Consider the following 20,719-nt stretch of genomic DNA (forward strand, 5'->3'; position numbering starts at 1 on the left):
GGTCGGTCTGTCCAAGCAGAGTTCGGTTGAATCACCCTGAGGCCCCCACCCTGAAACTACCTGAACTGTGGCATGATGCCATTTTGCAAAGGTTTTTTGACCACAGCAACACAATCATCACTCTTCACTAACATTTTGCTCTCTGTGGAGTCTTCCTCTTCCTAAAAGACTAAATTCAAGTTGACGTTTTAACATTTAGACACGGATTAGACGATGTTTACCGAGCAGGGTTTCCATGGAGCGTTGCAGGAGCACTTGGAGCAGAGCAACGCTGCACAAGAAGATCACTTCAGTCGTGGCCAAATCTGAATACGTTTTTTATTTTTATAGACACAGACTCATTTTGTATAACACACTACTTTACCCCATGATATATACAATTAGATTTATGTAAAAAGCAGCTTTAAAGTACACTAACTGCTGCCATCAAGTGGCTGTAAAAAACTGCAAACTACCTTGTTTTTGTTTGCTTCTGTAACTGTCTCAAGGGAAACGAAGTGAAGACAGTAAAGCCAAGTTAAAGCCGAGGAGGATGAGTGCAGCCTTCATATCAATCAGAGTAATTATATCCCCAAATATACCCCTCTTTAAGCCTTTAATATCCCCTTAATGGGGCAGTAATTTTCTAAACTGCCTCTAAGTCTCGCAGTAAAAGAAGTCAAATTAGCCTTTGAAAGTTTCTGGAGAGGATTCACTCGTGTAAAGGGTTTTTTTCTGTGAGGTTTCTGTACAGTAACCAGCAGCTATTAGAGCGACTGTATCCTCCAGATGGGTTTCCATGGCGGCGGTCGGTGGATAATAGGAAAAGCTGGTCGCTCTTGTGTTTGGCACGTTCAGAGGAAGCGCAGCTCTTTGCCGTGAAATGAACGGAGGCTCTGATAACAGTCTTCATCAAACACAGTCCGCTGCCAGGAATTAAAAAAACAAAAAACCTCCTTGATTAGCAGTCTGGTTTGACTGACACCTGGCTCTGAAGGGACCTTCTGCTGAAATACTCTGCTGCAACCAGAGAGAAGCTTCGGCCTAATTAACCGGCTGCACACAGGCAGAAAAACGCTGAAATTACAGCGATCTGCTCCTGTTTTCAAGAAAAAAAACAAGGTTGAACTGGATGGACAGTTTCTTAATGATTTTCCAGCTCAGATATTTCACGAAAAAACACTTTAAACTGGTCACAAGCTCACGACACACAACTGTTTTCAGTCTTTCTGAAGCCACGAGTTATTTATTCAGCTTTCTTACCTCAATCAACCAGTTCCAACATGAAACGCAGCTTTAGGTGACAGAATTTACATCTAACCAGAGACTAGAGGGGTCAGAAGTTCACTTCTCCTTTATCCTTCATATATTTCTCGACAGGTGAGACAGCTGAGGCTATAAAATACACCAGAGACAGCTGAGAGACAGACACCGTTTTCATGCTTTTGCTTAAGTTACCATTAAAGAGCAAAGGGTTGAAGCTCCTCCTCAACTGTATGAAGGATGAAATATGACTTAAGTATATTTACACTACCAGTCAAAAGTTTTAGAATGTACCAGTTTTTCCAGTTTTTTATTTAAATTTAAGAAATTCAAGTCCAATGAATAGATTGAAATGGTACAAAGGTAAGTGGTGAACTGCCAGAGGCAAAAAAAAAAAAAAAAAGGTCAGATTACCCAAAACTGAAAAATAATGTACATTTCAGAATTATACAAAAAGGCCTTTTTCAGGGAACAAGAAAAGAACTTAAAGCTGTTCTGCACCAATGGAGGTTGATCAAACCTTGAAAGTTGGTGCTACCAAATCCTACAGGTGTCCCGACTTTCTAGATTACTTCCAACTCCCTCTGTCTGGATAAAAGTAGTGGTGGAACACACCATGGAACCCTCCAGAGCATTATTAGAACAGTATTGTACTGCAGAAACTAGTGTGCTGCTATAAAAATGGAGAGGAAAAGGCAACTAACAATAGAAGAGAGACAGACCATCATAACACTTAAAAATGTAGGTCTTTCCTACAGAGAAACTGTGAAGAAAGTCAAGGTGTCAGTGAGTCCAGTTTTCTTCACCATCAAAAGGCTCAGAAACTGGAAGAAACTCTGACAGGAAGAGGTCTGGAAGACCCAAAGCCACAACAGAATCAGAAGACCAGTTTCTGAGAGTCAACATCTTCAAGCACAGCTTAATAGTGGTCCTAGTTAGAAGTCTCAGTTTCAACTTGAAAATCTGCCCAAAACAACTTGAATTGTGGCCAGAATAACACAAAGTCTCTCTAAAACAATCTAAAATGTGGCTAAAAATGACTAAACTTGTCCAAAATTACTGAGAATTCTTCCAAAAATGATTTCAAATCTATCTAACACAGCTTAAAACTGTTTCAAAATGACTTAACATCTGTCAAAACGATTTAAAATGACTCAAAACTTGATCAAAATTACTTTAAATCCATTAAAAACAAAATAAATTACAGCCAGAATAACATAAAATGTGTACAAAACAACCTGAAATGACAAAACCTGTCCAAAATTACTTAATCATCCAAAGCAACTTAAAACGTGGCCAAAATGACACAAAAACCTGTCCAAAATGATTGAAAATCTTCCTAAAACAAGTAAAATTTGGCCAGAATAACACAAAATCGTATTTTAATCTTTGTCCCACGACTAGTTTTTAGATGATCTGCACGTTGGTTGTTGAGGTGTAACACATAAAAAGCTGTTTGTAAAATTTACAGTCTACTTTTTGTCCATCAGCTTGAACAAAATTCAGCCAGACCCACAACTTTTTGGACATTTCTTCAGCTAGTTTGGAGAGTAAACATTTCGTAAATGTTAAATAAATTGGACTAAGATGTCTCCATTTGGTTGAAAAAGCTCAAAGTTAGGAGTAGATTGTTCCTCCTGCCATCAGATATAATGGATTTAAACATGGAATATGCTTTTCTGCTTCTGAAAATAACAACAGTGCTTCACCAAATAATAAGAACTCAGTGGGATGAGAGCAGATCCACCAATGAATCAACATGGAAACTACAGCAACAAACGCTGTAAAGGTCTGGATGCAGAAGCTGCTCCCTTAGAAAACCTGAGGAACTGACTACAATTAAGTGTCAAATCTGCATTTTTTTCTTGCCTACTTGAGCTCAAATCAGGTTCTTTCATGCTAAAAGATCCGCCTGAACTCATCGGAAGACCAAGAAACCGCTTCTGAAGGATGTGACCAGTCCTCCAGAAAGAAAATCCAATAAAAAAGGCTTCACAAGACGCCTCACTTGATGCCATAAATTCGACATTCTGTGATTTACGTTTGTGTCGATTCTTTGTTTACAACACAACAACACGTCCTGATGGCAACCATTTACAAAAACTAGCATCAACCGCCTTAAAAAACGGATCTATTCCTGCCACATGATGCCATACGGAGCTGCCAGCGGTGATAAACTGACTTCCTGGATCGTCTCTGTAACGCTGCTCGACAGTAAAACATGATCTCTGTCTGGGCCTATGATTTATAGCAGAGAAGCTCAACATGACACCTGGAAGTTCAACAAGTTCGACCCAGAATGATAAACTTCTCCACATCTTCATTTGTTTTTGTTTTTTTCTGTAAGAAGACCATCACGTGTCTGAAACGTCTCCAGACTGACAGTAGATTTCCTTCCAAATGTCGCCAAGTTGGCATGTCCATGAAAGTCTTGAGGATTTCTGAGGAACCAACTGATGAAACCTGATCTGATCCCGGCTATAAAACCTCCACAAGTTCCTCTGGATTTGCAGCCATGTTCACTTTCCCAGCGACATTCAGGAGGAGGCAGAAGTTCAACCTGAACCATTTCTACGAACGTGATATCAAGACCCAGTCAGAGGTTCTTTAACCCTCCTGTTGTCCTCATTTACAGGCACCAAAAAATATTGTTTCCTTGTCTGAAAAAAATCCAAAAATTCAGCAAAAAAATTCCTCAAATTTCTGAAAATTTGCAAAACCTTCAGGAAGAAAATTCCAATAATTCCTTAAAAGTTTCCCTCAAAAGTTTTATTTAAAAAAAATCCCCCAAATTTGGCAAGAAAATTCTTGTAAATATTTTTTTAAAAATTAGTAAAAAATCTTCCAAAAAAAATCCTAAAAATATCTGATTACATACATATCAGTAAAACTTCTAATATTTTCAATCAACCAAAAATCAACCAAAATCCAGCGAATTTCGCTGGATTTTGGTTGATTTTTATGTGAATGTTCTTCAGAAACATTTTTAACATTTCTTTTTTTCCACCAAAAAATGTTCAAAGATTTCCCAAAAACGTTGAAAATGTGGACATCAGAAGTTTCACTGTGAAAGTATTTTTTTTCCACATTTTCAAACTTTAAAACGGGTTAATTTTGACCTGCAGGACGACACAAGGGTTAAAGACAAGCTGACAGCAGAGCGATTAACAGCCGAAATGAAAGGCAAGCGAAGGTTTTAGTTAAGGTTTGAAGGTAAATCCACTGAGAAGAGAAACATTTTAGCTGAAAGGTTCAAGGAAAAAGTGGAAAACATCAACTCAACACAAAAAAAGGACTTCAAATGACAAAACAGAAACTCAACTCTTTGCTAAAACTGCTGCAACTTGTGATTATTTTAATTGCTGGTTAATTTATCAATTATTTTCTGAAGTAATCGATTTATTGTTTGGTCTTTTGTTCACAACCCAAAGATATTCTGTTTGCTCTCATGAAGAAATTTTAAAATTTAAAAAGCTGGAATGAGCAGAACTTAATTAATTGATTATCTAATAGCTCCAGATTATTAATCTGAAAGCTAAGCATTTATAGCTTTTTTTAAAAAAATATTTACGAGATATTATCTGTAGTGCAGCAAAACAGAGAATATCTGTAAAATATTGCTGATTTAAATACCATAAAACAATATAATTGTATGGTTAAACGTTGTTAAATTTACCATGTAGGCGTTATACACACTTAACGTCTGGGTTTTTTTTGTTTGTTTTTTTAGGAATAACACAAATAAATCGTTTTCTTTTGTAATTTTACTAAGTATTACTTGTAAAGCAACAAAACATCTGTAAAATACCAGTGAATTGTTTCTAAAATACAATTTAAAAACATTTTATTTTCACACTGTACCTTTCAACATAATCTTTTTGTCCATATCTCCCAACCCTAAGTGTCTGCTTCAACAATCAATAGATTACTCCACTAAAACATTATCCTTTGCATATATATATGTATATATATATATATATATGTATATATATATATATATATGTATATATATATATATATATATATATATATATATATATATATATATATATATATATACATATATATATTCTTACAGACTTGTGTTAACAGGCAGTGCATACAAGACACACACACATATATCTTACCCACTAACCACAGTAGAAGAGTCTATTTTTAAACTTTAAACAGGATTGGTGGATAAAATATCCAAACAGCACCAACTGTTTTCCATCGCTGCCTTCATCCAGGATTAAAATGTGTTTTATAAATCAGCGAGCTGCCAACATGATGCAGGAAAAAAACTCGCCTTTTTAGCCCGACATGCGTCACAGCGAACCTTCAGGTACAAAAACTGGAGCTGCAGTGAGATATTTATAGCATCTAATACACATAAAACACAACCTTTCACTTACCGAGATCCTACAGTTTATTAGTTTGCAGAAACATACTTTGGATTAGTGGGTTTTTATCAGCTTGTAGTTGTGGATATGAGGCTTTTTAGGGGTCGTTTTAGCTCGTTTTCATTAAGACATACCTTTAAACTTGTGTTTTCTGCAGCAAAAACAACATTAATTGCACTTTACAGTAAAAACTTTCACATATGCATCATGTTATTGGTGAAAGTTGAGAGTAAAGGACAAGAATAAAGGAAAACTCATTCCAAAAAGGGCAAAATAACTGTTAATTATCTGATTCTTACATTAAAAATAAAAACTTGCACATTAAATAATGCTCTGTTTCTATTAAAATTTCTAAAATTATAGGGAAATCTGTCCAAAATTAAAAAGAATTTGTCAAAAATTTGCTTTTATTTTGCTATAAGTTGTTCTGACCAACAACCTATTACACATCATGATATTATGAGCCTTGAAAATTTACCCAGAATACACTTTCTTTTGTAGTTTTCTCCGTCTTTAGACTGAATTATTCAAAAATTGTTGACTGTGACCTGAAATCGTCTTCCAAATGACACAAAAGTCCTCCAAAATCACATAAAAACTTGTGCACAATTATTCTTTATTGTTCAAAATAACATGCAAATCATCTGAAATTACTTAAAAATGGTTAAAAATAACTTAAAAAAAATGTCCAAAAGTCCTTAAAAATTTTTTCAAATGATAATAAAATTATCCCAAATTACCCAAATACATACAAAAATAGTCAAACTTTGTCCAAGTGGACTCAGCATTTGTTCAGAATTACAGGAAAATCCCTCCAAAATGAAGGAAAATTTGTCAAAAATGAGTTTTTATTTTGCTATAACCTGTTGTGACCAACCACCGATCACACATGATATGAGCCTTGAAAGTTTACCCAGAATGCACTTTTTTGTAGTTTTCTCCGTGTTTAGATTGAATTTTTCAGAAATTGTTGATAGTTACTTATGTTTTGCTTTTGTTGTCTTAAAGTGCAGCTTTTGCTTCATCAAAGTCATTTTTCTGAGATTCTTTCTAAAACTTTAGCTCCTCTGCTGCATCTCTTACTTACTTCCTTACATGCATTTCTTCTTTTAAGGCTTTTTTTCTACAGTTCGCTCTCATACCGTTAGTTCCTGCTGCCAGCCTCCTCTCTCGGTCTTTACTCTGTGCAGCCTCTGAGCGTGAGGCTTTATTCAGGGTAGGGAGCTTGTCTTTCAAGCAGCATTCGCTTTTTCAAAGGACACAGAAAGAGATTAACATCGCTGTACTCTGAGGGCTCCTTCTGTGGGCTTGAAAAGACGTCAAGATGAGTAAATTCAGAAGAAATCCAAAGGAGAGGTCTGTTTTAAGAAGAGGGAAGTTTAGGAGCTGAAAAACTAGAATTACTGCTTTGTAGCTGTGTTTCTCTGCACACCAGTGAAGTTACATCCAGTATACTGTCTTTGTAGACCCATATAATATATAATAATGTATATAGTGAAGGTCTGAACGGAATTTAATTGGTGAGGATTAAAATTAATGCCACTAATGCAGTGTCTGATCAAATGGTTTTAAATAATGGTTTAAAAAAGTGTTTTTGCAGAAAAGTAATAAATAAACTAAAATATGTAAATAAATGAAAATATACAGAGGAAAATAAATAAAATTAATTCTAAGAGTAATGAATCAATAAAATCTAACAATAAAATTAACTATTTATTATCAAAATATAAAGAAATAGAAGTCAGAAATTATTTAAAAAATTAAGCAATAAACTGCACTAAATAGATTTAAATATGTAAATAAGTGAAAATATACAGAAGCAAATAAAATTAATTCTAAGTCATGTATGAATAAAATCTATGAATAAAATAAAACATTTCTATTTATTATAATCAAAACATAGAGTAAAAAATTATATAAACAGAATATGAAATGATAAAAATAAGCAATGAAGTGTACATTAGATAGAGCAAAATATGTAAATAAGTGAAAATATACAGAAGTAAATAAATCAAATGAATTCTAGGAGTCATGTATAAATAAAATCTATCATAAATATTAAATATTTATTATCAAAATATAGATAGAAATAAAGGTCAAAAATGACAAAAACAGAATTAAAAATAAGAAAAATGAAAAAAGTTTTTAAAAAAGGTGGTTCTTGAGTTTTAAAGGCCTGTAACTGAAAATATTCATAGTATAAAGGTAAAATCTTGCATGGCTTCATTAAATATACTGAAGTTATTGTAAGTAAAACTTCATTTGATTCTGTGGAGGTCATGGAGGCACTGACTGGTTTCTCATGCATTAAGGTTGAATAATAGTTGCTTTCAGATTGAAATTTCCAACAGTTACAAACATGTCTGACCCAAAAATTAAACTGTCATTTTGCACAACAGTGGCGTCCTCCTTGTGCAGCAGTCACATTTTTAATCTTTAAAATCCATTAAACTGTAAATATTGAAATGAAATTTGACTTCAGCACAGATTTAACAACAATATCCGTCACAAAACGTTGCAATTAGATATTTTTCCCAAATTATTCGGCCTCGGTGTGCACTTTAAACACAAAAAACTGTACTAACAATATAAAGCACGTTAAAAATCCACACCTGTAATAGATTCCTGTCATCTGCCATCATTAAATCGCCCAAGGAGGATTTTCTCTGCGTGTTTTAATGTATTCAGAAAACAAGGACGCCGGGTGCAGCAGGGCGTCATGTTCCTCTAATTAAATCCTAATGCTTCATCTGCTGGAATTAATTTGTGTGGATTTGTCTGTAATGTTTATGCCAGTAAATATGCTTTTGCAATTTTTGTGTCAAGTCGAGGCATGTCGGTGAATATGAATCATGTGTTACCGGGTAGAAAACGGGTGACGGAATATCAATTGGACACAAAAAAAACATGTTTTTATGAGAAGTCTGGTTAGTGGTTTCATTCTGCTGTGTGATGCAAGATCTTTTTAGGAATTTTAATAGAAGCAGATCATTATTTCATGTGCAGATTTTTATTTTTGGGTAAACTTTCAAGGCTTATATCATCATGAGTGATAGGAGGTTGGTCAGAACAGAACAAGTTATAGCAAAACAAAAACTAATTTTAGACAAATGTTCCTTCATTTTGGGCAGATTTTCCAATGATTTTGAACAAATGTTGAGCCCATTTGGACAAACTTTGACTACTTTTGTAAACATCTGTGTATTTTGGATTATTTTCTATCATTAGATGAAGTTTTTCAGGACTTTTGGATGTTTTTTTAAGTAATCTCAGATGATTTACACGTTATTTTGAACAATATTGAGCAATTTTGCATGTTTTAATGTGATTTTGGATGACTTTCATGTCATTTGGAACAAGTTTTTAAGTAGCTGTCAACAATTATTGAAAAATTCTATCTAAAGATGGAGAAAACTGTAAAACAAAAGTGCATTCTGGGTAAACTTTCAAGGCTCATATCATCATATGTGATAGGTGGTTGGTCAGAACAAGTTATAGCAAAATAAAAACTAATTTTAGACAAATTTGCCTTTATTTTGGATGGATTTTCCTATTATTCTGAACAAATGTTGAGTCCACTTGGACAAAGTTTGACTACTTTTGTACACATTTGGGTAATTTTGGATAATTTTTGAAGTTATTAAGGACTTTTGGATGTTTTTTTCAGTTATTTTTAACCATTTTTAAGTAATTTGAGATGATGTACATGTTATTTTGAACAATACTGAGTAATTTTGCACGTTTTTATGTGATTTAGGATGAATTTCATGTCATTTAGAGCAAGTTTTTAAAGGTCCTAAGAACAAGCATCATTTGGAAATGACAAATTGAAAAGAAAATACATATTAAGTGTGTAACGGATACGTTTGTAAATCCTTGGATTTCCCTTTTCGGAGATGATAAAAATAAAAGCCTCCCAGGGGACACACTTGCTGATTTCATTCTAACACAGGATATTAAACAACATATGTTCAACTTGGAACAGCTGCTGCACGACTCAACCCCAATTTGTGGATAAATAAACATGATTTCACCGGGATTCACTCCTAAACGGCCAATTGAGGACATAAAATGTTGACAAGTGAGTGTTGTACTGTAAGATGCACATTAAACGTGACATTTTTCTGGAATTATCAGCTGGATTTGTGGCGTCTGCTCTGAGAATTATGCAGAACTGACATTGGTAAACCCTAAACATAAGTGAGTCATAAGCTGCTGTAACGCTACACAAGCTGCTGTAACAATGTGAATTTCCCCTGGCGTGGGGAGAAATAAAGGACTATCTTATCTTGCTCCTACTGATACTGATTAAGAAACCTAAAAATATTAAGTTTTTAGTTGCATTAAAGGCAGATAAGCAACTGAAAACCAAAAAGAAAACATGTGATTGCTGAAAGAAATTGCAGAAAACTAAGTAATTTTGTGGTCTTTACTTGCTTTCTATTAGTATTTCTATTTTAGAGTGGCTTAGATTATGTGGAAAAATCTAAAAAACTATAAAATATGATGAGTATTTTGAGGCAGCGGTGGCTCAGCTGATATAATAGATTTCCTCCTATACATGCTTTAGCAACTGCCATCAAGCTGCAGCTCATTTCAGAAATCAAACCTGCAATTTAGCCAAGATTTACACATTCTAGTTTAGTCGTTTTTTTTCCCCTAAATGATCCTCCTGTACATGTTTTAGCGGCTGCAATCAAGCTCCAGCTACTTAAATCGAGCTGCAGCTACTTTCAGCAATCACACCTGCAATTTACCAAAGAATTGCACATCCTCGTCTAGTTATAGGACTTCTAATAATTCTCTTTACGAGAATAAAAACACGTGGGTCATTCCAGAACTGGAGGACATTTTATGTCCCACTCATCAAATTTCAAATAATCCATGCATAAAATACTAAAACATACAGCTGTTGTGTAAATGTTCTTGTCCTGAGACCAAATTTAGAAAAAAATAGATGAAAATAATGCTTGAAAATATTTTTTAAAATACCAAATAGGTCTGGAGTTTTCCCTACAATGTCATTATTCTCTTGTCCCACCCCCTTGATGACCAAATTGAATCTCAAATAAAACTGTTAAAATTAAGTTTAAATCCCATATTTTTGGTATTAGTTTTTCATTGATGTCTCTTGTAATTGTGAGATCATCTTTTTAATCAACATAATATTTTAACCCTCCTGCTGTCTTCATTTATGGGCACCAAAAAATATTGTTTCCTTGTGTGAAAAAAATCCAAAAAAATCAGCAAAAAAAAATTCCCCAAATTTCTGAAAATTTGCAAAACCTTCAGGAAGAAAATTCCAATAATTATCTTCCAAAAAAATCCTAAAAATATCCAAAGTGATTACATATGTATCAGTAAAACTTCTAACATTTTCTGCTCTTGTGAATGTTCTTAAGAAACATTTTTATCATTTCTTTTTTCCACCAAAAAAATGTTCAAAGATTTCCCAAAAATGTTGAAAATGTGGACATCAGAAGTTTCACTGTGAAAATATATACTTTTTCCACATTTTCAAACTTTAAAACGGGTCAGTTTTGACCCACAGGAGGACAGGAGGGTTAAATAATAATTATAATGCATGTGTTCCACAACAACCCTGTTAGCAGAACCTTTTAACTGGTAGAAGAAGAAGAAAAGAGTGAATCACATGAAACGCTGGAATTAATATCATTAAACAGTTTTCCTACAGAATGTGTAGAGCAAAGCTATGTCCTCTCTTCTGTTTTTCATATTTTCATCCCATTGTCAGCCTTGATTGAATGTCTCACTCTACCTCATATTATCAGGATCAGACTAATTCTTTGGACTGTTTTCCATCAGTCAGTTTGTCCTCTTGGTCAGCAGTAACAGCAGCTAAATATCTAGCTTCTACTGCTGAGAAAAAGATCACATTAGCATGGATTAGCAACCCTGTTACTGTGATTAGAGTAGGGTTAGCAAACAACACAGAAAACATGGAATAAAAATGCTACCATTGATGTGGAAGCTGAGCCAATCAAGCCTTTGATAGGTTATTACCTATTATTGATGAATGTGGAGCAGAAAACTGTAAAAGAGAAGGTTTATTTTTCAAAAAGCCCAAATGTCCTCTAGTTCTGGAATGACCCTTGTTCTACCAGCAGTTCATCCATTCAGCAGATTCTAGTGAAATCAGAAATACAGCTTTACATAACGGTCTGTGGATCTAATCTTTGAGAGGAGGTCGTTCTCTCATTTTGTCTCCGACACATTTCTGAGACGATTTTAATATTTGGCTGACACAGATTGAGATGATGCTGGTGGATTATGGGTGGTTGAGGATTACAGCTGCTGTGTGTTTGTGGGACCAGAATAAAACCTGAAACTGATGTTACACAACAACTACCAGATCCATGTTTAGATAAAGAACAAATGGACATACGTTGCTGTATTTCCTTTTGAGGACAAAAAGCCGACGTAAATGCCACATTGAAGCCATCTAATCCGGGTATTTTTTTGCGTCACATTTTCCAGATTAATGCAGACAACTGTCATTTTTGCCCCCGTTTTGTTAAATTGCAGATAATATTAAAAATACATTTTTGCAGATATTCACACAATTTTTTACACATTATGAATGTTACTGTATTCCACAGTTTTTTTAAAAATTATATTTTATTCCATTATTAATATTATTATTATTTTTCTGGCTCACTTGTTGCCAGATTTTCACCATTTGTCACAAAAAAAAATCCACTGTTAAATTAAAATACAAATAATATTCCAAAATATATAATTGTTGCAGATATTCACACAAATTTCACAGTTTTTTAATTACTATTATTTTATTTGATTATTAATAGTATTATACTATTTCTATTTCTTTTTGTTTCTATTTCTTTACTTTTTTATGTAGGTTACATTAACGACCAAAAAACGCTTTAAAAAAAAAAAAAGTAATTTTTCAGATTTCCCGTTTAGTTAATTTAAAGATAATATCATATTTATATAGATAGATAGATAGATAGATAGATAGATAGATAGATAGATAGATAGATAGATAGATAGATAGATAGATAGATAGATAGATAGATAGATAGATAGAGATAATTTTTGCAGATATTGACACAATTTTCACATATGAATGTTATAGAATTACTACTATTTTTATTATTATATTTCTGTATTATTAATATTTTTTCCATTTCTTTTCTCTCTATTTCTTTACTTTTTTTAGTTAGGTTATATTAACGACCGAAAAATGATATCTTATATCTACAGATCTCTCTCTCTCTCTCTCTCTCTCTCTCTCTCTCTCTCTCTCTCTCTCTCTCTCTCTCTCTCTCTCTCTCTCTCTCTCTCTCTCTCTCTCTCTCTCTCTCTCTCTCTCTCTCTCTCTCTCTCTCTCTCTATATATATATATATATATATATATAAAAAAACTTTTGCAGATAATGACATTTTTACAGCATATGAATGTTACAGTTTTCACCATTTTTGATGAAAGAAGAAAAAAGAAAAACTCCTAATTGTTATTTAACAGATCTCCCCTGCTTTGGTAGATAATATCTAGCAGAAATTACATAAAAAAGGTATTAATTTATAAAAAAAATAACCCCATCAAAAAGCTGTAAGTTTACAAATAATGATTCAGTCTTTTATGATGTGTGGCTATGAAAATACACTCATTTATTGCAGTGAAATCAGCTAAAAATATCATTTTTGCAGCATATTTCTGCCAGATTTTCACCATTTTATCACTATTTTTCTTTCGCAGGGTAACAACTGAAGGTCAAACATTAAATCTGCAAAATGGCAGCAAGTGTCCAACACAATAATATTTAATAATTTGATTAAAAACCAGCTCTACTCTGACACAACTACAGCCCTACAAGGAGAAGGAAAACACCAGAAAGGAGACACAAACTCCTCTGCCAAACATCTCAAACCTTCAGCTGCTTCTCAGCAGGTTTTTCAACCCATGCGGAGCTAGAAATGAGTGAAAAGTGCAGGACAGGTGCAGCTCCTGTGTGAGTGGAGCTCAGTTTGTGGCACGCTGACCCAAATACAGCACAGTCTCAGCTCCTGGTTGCCAGACGCAGCGTGCTGGCACCACATGCAGCGCTACTTACTGCAGAAAAACCCACCACGGTGCCTGTAATCACACAAATTACCTCTGGCACACACGCAAAAAAACATCCCTGCTATGAAAACGACGCAGAAAAGCGACACAAAGTCATCAGGAGCCGTAATCTGGCACTAAAGTGCACGTAAAGACACATTAATCCGCAGCTGGATGGACATATTGCATGAAAGAGTTAACCCTCCTGTTGTCTTTATTTACGGGCACCAAAAAATATTGTTTCATTGTCTGAAAAAAATCCAAATTCAGCAAAAAAATTCCCCAAATTTCTGAAAATTTGCAAAATCTTCAGGAAGAAAATTCCAATAATTCCTTAAAAGTTTCCCTTAAAAGTTTTATTTTTAAAAATCCCCCAAATTTGGAAAGAGAATTCTTGTAAATATTTTCAAAAAATGAGTAAAAATCTTCCCCAAAAAATCCTAAAAATATGTAAAGAGATTACAAATATACCAGCAAAATTTCTAATATTTTCTTTAAGAACATTCACAAAAAAATCAACCAAAATCCAGCGAAATTCGCTGGATTTTGGTTGATTTTTTTGTGAATGTTCTTAAGAAACATTTCTTTTTTCCCACCAAAAATGTTCAAAAAATTCCCAAAAATGTTGGAAATGTGGACATCAGAAGTTTCACTGTGAAAATCTATTTTTTTTCCCCCCACATTTTCAAACTTTGCAACAGGTCAATTTTGACCCGTAGGACAACACGAGGGTTAATGAAGTGTTTCCTGTCAATCACACTGATGAACAAAGCCTCAGCCTCCTGTTGCCATAGACAACCATGGAGACGCACCGCACCTTTTTCATCCATGCAGCTCCACATAAAACACATTTTAGAGCCTCCTCACCTCGAACAAAGGAGCGTTGCCCTTGTCTGGAAGTGTGCATCCCAGTAATTCTGCCAGGAACTTTGCCATAGAGATGAGGGAAATATCCCCAAAATGCAGAATCAACAGGAGAGTCTTCTGTCCTCAACTTCTTTGTGGCGTTCAAGGATCCTGAGCTCATATCCTTGATTCCTTCCACCTCCAGAGAGAGACCGGGGGAAGGCGGGGGCGTGTGGCCGGAGGAGAGGTGCTGAAGCCGGCGTGCGGAGAGCAGACCAGCCGCTGGATGATGCCGGAGCTTCGCAGGCTTTTAGCTGTTTGTCTCCTTCCAAAGAATCAAACCCAGAGTGGATGAGCAGCAGCAGCAGGTGGGGCCCCGCCGAGGGGGGAGAGGGAGGGACGACGAGCCGTCAGGTGGTTTTCATCGACCGGAGTTTTCCCACAATCCACAGAGGAAACACACCTGGACTCACCGGAGCCGGATTGGACGAGAGCAAAACACGTGACACGTTTTGATTATTATTATTATTATTATTTTTATTTTTATTTTTTTTTAATATCATTTTTCCGCATGGAACGTTCAAGGTTGATAATATTAATTTTAATAAGTAATCAATTCATGGTTGACGACAACTATGGAGTCACAGGAGTGCCACAATAAAACATAAATCAGTTTACAAAAAATCTGAAAATAAATGTGTAACTATAAAGATAAATCTGTTTAAAAAAAAATCAGGAAATATATGTGTAAATACAAAGAGAAAAAAATAAAAGAATAAATAAATCAATGTGGAAATACAAAGGTAAATTTTGTCTTTGGTTTACCCTTTGTTTTGTCCTTTTTTTCCCATTTTGTCATTGCCTTTTCCTCAGTCCATCAAGTAAAAGCAAAGGCTTTTGGCCTTTATTTATTTATTCTTTTATTTCTTCGTCTTTATTTTTACATTTATTTCCTTATTTTTTCAACAGATTTATTTATTTATTCCTCTCCATATTTAGACATTTATTACCTTTTTTTTTTTTTTTAACAGATTTATATTTTATTGTGGCACTCTTGTGACTCCATAACACTTAACATACTGTGGAATAAATGAATAAATAAATAAATAAATGTTTTTGACAGTTTTTAAATTTAATGAATAAAATTGTTAAAGATAGATAATTTATCATATATATCTGCACAATTTATTGTATTTTAGCATACTAAATAAATAAGTTTTTCAATCAACTTTTTGAAAACATTACATTACATTAAAATAAATTTTAATAAAAATAAAATTAAAAAAAATAAAATAAATAATAATAAAAATATTTTTTTTCTCTATTGATAAAATTATCAATAATTAATTATTTCAAAGTAATTTTAGAAGTATTTTTTCATTACATTTGTAAAATGTCGATTTTAATATGTAATATATATAAAAAATGATATCTATACAATTTATTGTTTTTGTTGTATTTAAATCCCTAAAAAAAAAACATTTAAAAAGAAAAAATTACTCACCTTTAATATTTCATGTCTTAAGGCTGACAACACTCAGCATACTGTGTAAGAAATTGAAAAAAAAAACCTTTCTTGACTGTTTTTAAATGTAATAAATAAAGCTGGTAAATATAGATAATTTAATTTATAATATAGAATATCTACAATATATAATATCTAAAAAGTTTATTGTGTTATTGTATTTCAGTTGCTAAAAGATAAATAAACAACTTCATCAAGCGATGTGATTTAATCAGTTTATGGTTGACAAAACTCAGAATGCTGTGAAATAAATAAATAACCTTTTAAATCAATTTTTTAAGTGTAATTATTTTAAAAATACATTAAAATTATTTTTTAAAAATTACAGATTTAATCTATTTTGTTTAATGCAGATAATTAAATCTGTAAAATTACAATTTTAAAAAATCACATGGATTTAAATTAAACAGGTATCATTTCAATTTACAGATTTCCCTTTTTTGATAAATACAGATGATTAAATACATAATATACAATACATAATATAGCTATACGATTTATCGCCTTTTTGTATTCAAATCACTAAAGGATATTTTTTTAAAGAAAAATTACTCTTTAATATTAAATACATGAAATAGCTTTAATATTTCATGTCTTTAAAGTTGATAAACCTCAGTGTACAGATAGAGAAATGACTTTTTTTTAAATCAATGGGTTTTTTACTTTTTAAAGACAACTGAATTTATAGTATATAGTATATACAATAAAACTAACATAACATGGATACAATTTATTGTTTTGGGGTTTTGCTAACTTTGTAATCTCAGAATCAGATGTAGAGATTCAGAGAAATTCTAACAAAGTATTTTCATGAAAACAGTGAAGCTTTACAAAAACTCTGATTCATACATGAATCATTTTAAAAACTGTATTTTCTTATTTTTAGAAATGGTCATTTTTAAGTTTTTTTTACTGTAAAAAATAAGTAAAATGATGTGTATTAAGTATTGTAAAACGTTCTGTAAAAAGATCATTTTTTTAACTGCTAAATTACAGATAAAGTCTCGGAAAATTACAGAAAAAAATGCATGAATTTGCATTCTGACTGAAGAACTATAAATACAATCCAAGTCAAAAATTAATGAAGAATGAATCATTTTAAAAGTTTATCTTCAGTCCGACTTTCCAAATTCACGTGTTGTTGTTGCCTAGCAACAGAGGCCCCATCCACTGTACTGCAACACGGAAGATTCTAGAAGTCTCTGCTGTTGATCTCTCTGAGAAATCTAGTCTCTATATGTGTGTTGTCTTCATGTATCTTGACAACTTTGTCTCCGATCCACTTCAAACTCAACAGGTTTGTCGCTGAGCACCAGAGGAAGTGCAGCGTCGAGTTTGAGGTCAATGGAATGTTTCTGGGCTCATTTTGGGGCCCATAGCATTGCCTTTGGTTGCCAGTAGGTGGTGCATTATTCAAATTTGTTGCTAGGCAACATGAAAATTCCGTTGGTGTGTGATGTCATAATTTGATGCCATTACATGTGTTATAACATCATATACGTATGATGACATCACAGTGATGTCCAACCCTTTCCAAAAGTATAAAAAGGTTGAACAAATCAGAGGTCAGTCATTCTCGGATTCCCATCCAGCGATGTACTTATGATTTACTGAGCATTCAACAGAATTCACGAGACCGAACGACCAACTGTAGACAAAGAACCTTGTTTGAGACAGAAACTCAACCTGCTGAGTAATATTTTTGTGGAATTTATTTTATTGGCATCACCTTTGCTTTGACGGTAAAATGCCAGGAAAGAAGAAGAAAAACACCTCTCGTCGTGGACAAAACGACAAAAGTTGCGCCTCTGACCAGGACAAAAGTAGCAAGCTGGAAGATCTTCTGGAGAACCCAATAGAAGATTTGCTGGAGGCCAATGAACAGCCCGACCAGCCGTTGGACGAGGCCCCAGAACCAGCAAACCAAAACACTCCCAAGATGGGGGAAGTGAAAAAGCTACATGAACTGGAGCAGAAGTGCAAAAACCTCCAGGCAGAGAAAGTCCTTCTGACAAAGGACAAGAAACAACTGCAGGAGAAAGTCAGAGATCTCCAGCTTGAAAATCAAGAGCTGGAGATGAAAAAGGAATTGGTTGAAGAGGAATTTTTGGCTCTGCAGGACCAAGAAAGAACTCGCAAGGACGAGACGAAAGAGACACAGAAAATGATAAAGGAGCTGCAGGAAGCTAAAAAGACGCTCCAGGAGCAAAATAAAATGCTGGAAAAACAGCTGGAGGAAGTGTCGAGAAAGCCAGACAAATCTGACAACAATAGGTCTGGAAGGTTCGACATGCAGGCCGAGATAGTAACTCTGACCAGCGAAAAAAAGGAGCTCAAGGCCTCCAACAAAGCCCTTGAAAAGCACAACAAGGACCTGACCAAGCAAACAGAGAGGATGGCCGAGGAGATAAAGGTCCTTCAGGAGAAAAACAAGGAGATAAAAACCAAGGCTAAAGAGACCTTAATGAAACTGAAGGATAAATATAAAGCTGAGAAAGAAGAGTTGGAGGTCAAAAGTAAAGACTTCCAAGATCAAAATCTACAGCTGGAAAGAGAAAACAAAGACCTCCACGAAAAAAATCAGGAATTTGAGGGAACCACCAAAACCCTCAGAGATGAGATCAACAACCTGGACAGAAAAAGTGAAACTCTCCAGAGAGAAAAACTGGATCTGGAGATTAAAAATGAAAATCTCCAGACAGAAAAACTGGATCTGGAGATTAAAAATGAAAATCTCCAGAAAGAAAAACTGGATCTGGAGATTAAAAATGAAAATCTCCAGACAGAAAAACTAGATCTGGAGATTAAAAATGAAAATCTCCAGACAGAAAAACTGGATCTGGAGATTAAAAATGAAAATCTACAGAAAGAAAAACTGGATCTGGAGAGTAAAAATGAAAATCTCCAGAAAGAAAAACTGGATCTGGAGAGTAAAAATGAAAATCTCCAGACAGAAAAACTGGATCTGGAGATTAAAAATGAAAATCTCCAGAAAGAAAAACTGGATCTGGAGATTAAAAATGAAAATCTCCAGACAGAAAAACTGGATCTGGAGAGTAAAAATGAAAATCTCCAGACAGAAAAACTGGATCTGGAAGCTAAAAATGATGATCTCCAGTTGGTAAACAAAGCTCTGGAGCAGGACAAGTCGTCAATCCAGGAGGTAGTAAAAGTCCTGACAGAACAGAGCAAAAAATTTGAAGAAGAAAACAAAACCCTGCAGAAAAACAATGAAGAGCTGCAGGAGCGCCTCGCTAAGAAGCAGCAGAAGAAGAGATTCTTCTGCTGCTTCAAGAGCGCAGAGCAGAGAGAGGAGGAGAAAATGGTCAAAAAAGAAAAGAAAGAGAAGAGGAAGAAGTCGGGTTGCTGGAGCTGGATGTTCTAAACTTCCTTTCTCCAACTTCCTACCAACTTCCTACCATCTTTCTCCCATTTTCCCCCTTTCTCACCCCTTTCTCACCCCTCTGTCCTCCCTCTATCCTCCTTCTTTCCTCCCTCTGACCTCCCTCTATCCTCCTTCTTTCCTCCCTCTGTCCTCCCTCTATCCTAAGGGCAGCACAGTGGCTCAGCGTTCAGCGCTGCAGCCTCACAGAAACACTTCTTCATGTTTCTGTGGGGAGTTGTGTGTTTTCTCCCCGTGCTTGCGTGGGTTTTCCCCGGGACGCTCCGGTTTCCTCCCACAACACAAAAAAACACAAATTAGGCTAATTGGATTCTCTAAATTGTCCTCTAATTCCAAAAAAAAAAAAAAAAAAAAAAAAGGAGAGGACGACCAAATTTAAAAGATACAAAATACATCCAAATTGATCAAATAAACTAAACTAAAATATATATTTCTGCATGTGTCTGCCTCTATGGTTAAATAGAACCATGTTGCTGTTGTACAAACCGGAGGTTCTGAATCAAACAGGACTGAAAGTTTCAGTTTTAATTGTTTATGTTGTGTATATGATGTGACTCAAATCCATGTTGTGTTCTTCTAATGAAGTGTTGAAGATGTTAAACTGTTAAAAACTGGTTTTCACTCTATTTTTTAAAAACAACTTACTGTTATTTTGTAGATCTGCTTAAATCAGACATAATAACTAGTAGAATCTCTGTAAATATCCATTTACATTTACAACAATAACTAACAGTTCAAAATGGTAAATAATATATATATCCAAAATCTGTGTTTTCATAGATGGTAAAATGGTTTATTCCTTTACAAGTGTTGACCATAAAATGATGCTATTTTCATTTTATATATTTCAGGAAGAAAATGTTATTTTACAGATTTTTACTGTCATTTTAAAGAAAAATTCTGTATATTAAGGTTTGAAAAATAATGAATAGTTTCCTAACAAAACTGTACATAATGTCAACAACAAAATCTGTATTTAAAATAAGGTAATTGATTCTTTTTACAGTGTTTATAATATATGAATGAAATATTCATAATATTTAATAGCATATCTGCACTATTAACAGGCATTATTTTTTAGTGTCAATAAAAATTACATTGACATTATTTTCACTTTATATATTTCAGGATTTTTTTTTTACTTCCAGATTTTTTGTGAAAAGAAAAATTAAGTATATTAAACTTACAAAAATAGTGAATAATTTCCTGACAAAACATCAAAATTTGTATTTGAA

General features: G+C 33.9%; 2 protein-coding genes across 2 annotated transcripts in view; one reads left to right on the forward strand and one right to left on the reverse strand.

Moving 5' to 3' along the window:
• Window positions 1-14,839, reverse strand: part of rasgef1ba (RasGEF domain family, member 1Ba) — a 195,602-nt gene extending 180,763 nt beyond the window's left edge. Inside the window, exon 1 of the mRNA XM_055011242.1 lies at window positions 14,578-14,839. Within this exon, the coding sequence (XP_054867217.1) occupies window positions 14,578-14,646 (69 nt within the window). The 5' untranslated portion in view covers window positions 14,647-14,839. The remainder of the gene's footprint in view (window positions 1-14,577) is intronic.
• Window positions 14,840-17,706: 2,867 nt separating this feature from the next.
• On the forward strand, window positions 17,707-20,005 carry LOC111563198 (interaptin-like). The gene is made up of 2 exons (XM_055011343.1): window positions 17,707-18,827; window positions 19,011-20,005. Exons 1-2 carry the CDS (start codon window positions 17,829-17,831, stop codon window positions 19,464-19,466), a joined length of 1,455 nt encoding a protein of 484 aa, XP_054867318.1. The 5' UTR covers window positions 17,707-17,828; the 3' UTR covers window positions 19,467-20,005.
• Window positions 20,006-20,719: the final 714 nt, after the last annotated feature.

The sequence above is a fragment of the Amphiprion ocellaris genome, chromosome 6 (genome assembly GCF_022539595.1).
Source record: "Amphiprion ocellaris isolate individual 3 ecotype Okinawa chromosome 6, ASM2253959v1, whole genome shotgun sequence".
In the NCBI taxonomy this organism is placed as follows: domain Eukaryota; kingdom Metazoa; phylum Chordata; class Actinopteri; family Pomacentridae; genus Amphiprion; species Amphiprion ocellaris.